Here is a 5924-nt window from a genome sequence, read left to right as displayed (position 1 = left end):
TAAAGTTCTTGCTAGAGATAATTAATCTTTCCTGTGCTTTCGATTATTTATTTTCATTGGCAAAAAATAAGCTGGAATCAATGTGTGAGTTCATTGTTAAAACTTTAACTTCATCTCTGTTCACTGATTGCATCACACCTCAAACCAGTTGTGCTGGGTTTGATGTGCATAGCACAGCAGGGAGTTTTGAAATTGTGAAACTGAGTTGCTCTATTCTTTTTTTTTTCATTTTTCCAACTACGTGAGTACTTTATTTTATAGTTTCCATATTTGACAATCTTTCTGTTTCATTTTTTAAAAAAATATCTTTTTACTAGTTTTTGTGAGTTCATATCATCCATCCCAGTCCCTCTTCACTTTCTTTCTTTTTTTTTTATTAACTTGAGTAATTCTTATATACATTTCGAGTGTTATTCCCTTTCCCGGTTTCCGGGCAAACATCCCCCTAATCCCTCCCCCTCCCCTTCTTTATGGGGAGTTGCTCTATTCTTGATTCTTCCCAAGATAGTGAGGCCACATTGGTCTCACAATTTTACTTATAAAATTTAGATTCATTAGCTGTAGTTTTAAGCCAAGGCTCTGTGGTATTCATAGGGTGGCATTGAATGAAAGACTATGTTTTTTGACTATCACCAAAGTCATCCACTGAAAATCTTTCGGCCAAGGTACATGGAATCTCTAGTTAGATAAACCTTACTTTTGAAATGGTTTTGTTCTTGTCAGGGGATAAAGCTGGTATTTTTATTTAGACTGATTCAAAGAAGGTACACTGAGTAGAAATGTCCAATCTTCTCATCAGACAAAACTTTCTAAAGCAGCAATAGGGATATCCTACTCCATGAGACTACTCTTAGGAAAGCATGTATAGGAACAACACAGGCCTATAGAACAGCCTACATATCTCCACTTAATGTGAAAAAGAGCCCAAAATTCTGCTTAAGGCAAGCTTGACATCCTTGTTCCTCAGTGTATAGATGAGGGGGTTTAGGGTTGGGCTGAGGACTGAGTATAGCACTGAGGTAAATTTACTTCTTTCTGGGCTGTAGCTGGATGCAGGACTGATATAGGTAAAGAACACAGATGAATAATACATAGCGACCACAATGAGGTGGGATGAGCAGGTAGAAAAGGCTTTCTTCTTGCCCTCAGCAGAATGCATGCACAGGATGCTGGCAATGATGCATCCATAAGATAACAGGGTTAGCACAAAGTTGATGCCTCCATAAAAGGCATCTGCCACAAGAGTCATAATGCTATTCACATATGTGGAGCTACAGGAGAGCAGAAGGAGTGGGGGGATCTCACAGAAGAAGTGGGTGATGACCTTGGGGCCACAGAATGACAGCTGTGTCATCAGACCAGTGTGCACAGATGCATTCACAGCACAGATGGACCATACACCTATGGCCAGTGCCCCACACAGCTGTCGGCTCATTCTAGAACTGTAGTGCAGTGGAAAGCAGATGGCCACGTAACGGTCATAGGCCATGACTGTGAGCAGCAGCAGTTCAGAGGATCCAGACCACAGAAGGAAGAAGAGCTGGGCCATGCACCCCTTGAAGGAGATTGTGTTTTCCTCAGACAGTAGACCAACTAGCGCTTTGGGCAGAACAGAGGAGGTGCAGATAATGTCCATGGTTGCCAAGTTGCACAGGAAAAAGTACATGGGACTGTGGAGCCCAGTGCTGGAAGTGACCAAAGCAATGATCACAATGTTGCCCATTAGAGCCATTGTATATAGGGATAGGAAGCAGCCTGTTAGGAGCAATCTTAGACCAGGGTGCTCTGAGAATCCTTGCAGAACAAACTCTGTCACTACTGTCTGGTTGGGACTGACCATCTTTGTGTGGCATATGCAATTCACAGATGTGTAGATTGGCTTCTGAGTGAAACATTACAATTTACCATGCTGAAATGTGATTTTGAAACTTGATCATCTCACAATTTTCTGTTGTCAGAAAGGGAAAGAGGAAATATATTTGCATCCGGGAAACCACTCATCCTCTATTTCCTTACCATACACTTAGTGGTTTGTTTACAGTGGAATTTTCACCTAGGACTCTCTCTCTGTAGGTTTGGACCAAGAAGGATATCTGCTCCTCCCCTTTCTTTTTGAACATGTGAAATGAGTGCAACATTCCTAGCTCAGCAACCCCCTGTGCTTTCATTCTATATCACCTGTAAGCACTACGCTCTCCCGACAGTGCTGGAGCCAGTACGCCTTCTTTTCACAGCTTCTCATGCTTATTTTTACAGTGGACAGCTCCATCTCTCTGAGCCACTTCTCACCTTTACCCTATGCCCATGAAAGATCCTCAGTAGCTTCTGTTCTATATGACAAATATGTTCTTCCACAACTTCTTACCTCTCTTGTCCAACTTACCTTCAAAACTTGCAACTATATTTCCCAGCGTTTTGTTACCAATTGCACACATAATAAAAAGGAAACAGATTTATAAATGATACCTCAAAGAAGAAATGACAGAAAAATGTAAACTGGGTGTATTGGGGAGCCAGATGTATGTCCACATACTTATGGATACAAAATTCATTACAAAGGAGTAGAAAAAATACACACTAGAGAAAAGAATAATACTTAATTTTTCAACTGATGATCATGGTCACACTGTATGATTACACATAGAAGAATTATACTACCGCTTGCTTGGTTAGAGCCATATGAGAATATTTTATATTACTTGTGGCTATTGTAAAAGCTGTTGGCAGGGTTTCTGTGAGGTAGAATTTGAGGGAGCATTTAATGGAAAGAAAGGAAGAAAGAGTGTTGTTTCCGTAATTTCTTTCTTGGCCTGTTTATCATTTGTATAAAGGAGGGCTACTGCTTTTTTGAGTTAATTTTGTATCTAGCCACTTTGTTGAAGCAGTTTATCCACTGTAGAAAATCTCTTTGTCTTCTTCCTTTCCAATTTCTATCTTTCGTGATCTCTTTTAGTTGTCTCAGTGCTTTAGGTAGAACTTCAACTAACTAAGCCTTGTCTTGTCCCTGATTTCAATAGATTGCTTTAAGTGTTTCTCCATTTAATTTGAAGTTGGCTACTGGCTTGCTGTATATTGCTTTGATTATGTTTAGGCATGTTCTTTGTATCCCTGATCACTCTAAGCGTTGTAACATGAAGGGGTATTGGATTTTGTCACAGGCTTTTTCAGCATCTAATGAGATGATCATGTGGTTATTTTCTTTTTGTTTATATGTTGGCTTATGTTGATGGACTTATATTTATTAAACCATTCCTGAATCTCTGGGGTGATGCCCACTTGATCATGGTGGATTATGTTTTTGATGTGTTCCAGGATTCTTTTTACAAGTACTCTGTTATGTTTGCAGATAAGAGCCTAGTGTAACTGCCCTTCAAGAGGTGCTACCCAGAAAATGACTGAAACAGATGCAGATAACCACACCCAAACATTGGACAGATATTGGGCACTCTTCCAGAAGAATTGGGGAGAATTGGAGGTCCCAAAAGGATGGGAACTCCATAGGAAGACCACCAGAGTCAACTAACCTGGACCCTTGGGGGATCTCTGAGACTGAAGCACCAACCAAAGAGACCAACAGACCAGCTAGACCCAGGCCCCCTGCACATATGTAGCAGATGTGCAGCTTGGTCTTCATGTGGATTCCCCAACAACTGGAGTGGGGACACTCCCTCATGTTGTTCTTTTGTTCATCTGTGGAATATGCTTTCCTAATTGTACAGCCTTTTCTGGCCCTAGTGGGAGAGCATGCACCCAGCCCTACAGAGACTTGGTGTGCCAGAGTTGAGGCATACCCAAGGTGGGTCTCTACCCTCTCAGAGGAAAAGGGGAGGAGTCAGAGGGAAATCTGTTAGGGTAGACTGGGAGAGAGGCAGCAATTAGGAAGTAAAGTGAATAAATAAATGAATAAACAAATCAAAAACAAAGGAACAAACAAAATAATTATTCTACATCTTTATCATTAAATTAAAAAAAATGCTAGATTATAAGTGGATCAAACCGCAACCTAAGACCCAATCCTCTGAAAGTTACAAAGGAGAAATTAGAAATATGCTTGGACTCCTTGTCATAGGAAAGGTCTTTCTGAACAGAATCATGGTCTTATAGACATTGAAATCAACAATTGGCAAACAGACTCACTTGTAACTGCAATGCTTCTTTGCAGAAAAGAACACCATCATTTTAGTCAAGGATAGTCTACAGAATGGCAAAAATCTTTACCATTTAGAAATCTGACAGAGCATTAGGATCTAGAAAACACAAGTAATAAAAGACTTTAACCAAGGAAACAAACAACCCAACTCCCCTGGGGCCTGGAACTAAACTGAGAATTTTCAAAAGATGTAACACAAATAAATGAAAAATATTTTTCATGTTCAACATGATAAGTCCTGAGAAAAATACAATTTAAAACGTAATTGAGAGTAAGTGTTCCTCCGGTCAGAATGATCAAGCAGGTGGGGGAAAGACAGGCAAGGCTAGAAAATATATGGGGAAAGGAGAAAACTTATTCATTGCTGGTGGGAGTTTAAAGTGGTACAGCTACTGTGGAAATCAGTATGGCAGGTCATTAAAGATGTAAAAAGCTATGGTACATACTTCATGTATACCACTTTTAAGCAGAAACCCAAACGGCTACATACCTTAAAAATACAACACTTGTTCCTATATGTTTACTATTGCTCTACTCAAAGTGGCCTGGAAGTGGAAATGACATGGATTATTATCATGAAGAACAGGGAGTGAACATGTTGTATTTACAAATGGGATGTAACTCAGCTCTTCAGACAAATAAAATCATAAAGATTTAGGAAAATGAGCAAAGCTCAAGCAATCATCCTGAGTCAAGTGGCCCTGACCCAGAAAGAGAAACATTACCTGTTTTCTCTCACATGTGGATATTACCTTTCAAGTTCTAGATATGTGTGCTTCCTTTGAAATATTCATACAGGATACCATCTAGTAAGGCAACATGGAGAGGTAGAAAGGGAGATGACATATAAAGTTTCAGAGATGGGAAAGAGCTCATTAAATAAGAAAAATGAAATAATATGGAGGATGGGACAAAGGGTAGGAGAGGTACGTCACATTGAAGCCTTTTGAAACATCTCTATAGACATCTGCTACAGTAGACGCTTCCTAAAACATACTCATACAGATATAAAATATTTAAATAGTATTGTTCTATAGTGGGGCAACAGCTCAACTAGACACCACATGCTATTAAATAAAACTTCTGAATCAGAATTAGATAAATGCTTTAAAAGATGATAATTTCTGGACATGGTTGACCTCAGACATAACAAGCTCTTGCTATTTCTCTTAGCTGTCATCCAGAATGTGATGGTAAGATCCTATTGCAGAGACACCACCTACTTAGATGGTCAACTGGAGACATCATGTAGGTACAGACCTGCAAGTTTCATCACTACTTGCTTGCTCTCACAGTTCGAAAGTTGTTGTGCAGGCTTCTTGGGGGAGAAAAACATCACCACCCTTTCTCAGTTCTGAACCCCATGAGCTATAGCAACAACCACTTGGCAAGACATAGCCACTGATTTGACAGTGACATATATGCTGTGGGATAAGTAAAAACTTTCTCATTGAATTTAAGACTCACTTGTCTACATGGAACTCATACTTGTAAGTGTTAACAAGTCCAGGAGACTGTGGCAAGATTGCTTCTAGGTCTAGGTATTTGTTAGCCTATGAGGGCATGAGGAAATTGTAGTATTTATGCACAGCGGAATGTTATTCAACCAGAATAGCATGATAGCCTGTGAGAAAGAAAATGCATGGGAATTAAGAATAATATGTAAAGAAATATAAACCAGGCACAGAAAGGGTGATACCACATTTATCTGTCCATGTAGAAACTAGGAAACTCTGCCTTAGTAGAACAATGATTAATAGACTCCATAATTGGC

The 5924-nt window shown here is 39.6% G+C and overlaps 1 protein-coding gene across 1 annotated transcript; it reads right to left on the bottom strand.

Moving 5' to 3' along the window:
- Positions 1–907: 907 nt before the first annotated feature.
- On the bottom strand, positions 908–1840 carry Or13a23 (olfactory receptor family 13 subfamily A member 23). Its single transcript, NM_001000766.1, has one exon. The coding sequence runs from the start codon at positions 1838–1840 to the stop codon at positions 908–910; it is 933 nt and encodes a 310-aa protein (NP_001000766.1).
- Between the last annotated feature and the right edge of the window lie 4084 nt (positions 1841–5924).

This window comes from Rattus norvegicus, chromosome 1 (genome assembly GCF_036323735.1).
Source record: "Rattus norvegicus strain BN/NHsdMcwi chromosome 1, GRCr8, whole genome shotgun sequence".
NCBI lineage: Eukaryota > Metazoa > Chordata > Mammalia > Rodentia > Muridae > Rattus > Rattus norvegicus.
The sequence above is the reverse complement of the archived record's forward strand: the minus strand, read 5'-3'. Positions and strand labels throughout refer to the sequence as shown.

Bases quoted from the DNA above. Each gene is read 5' to 3' on its own strand.
- Or13a23 (NM_001000766.1), bottom strand. From the start codon at position 1,840: ATGGTCAGTCCCAACCAGACAGTAGTGACAGAGTTTGTTCTGCAAGGA.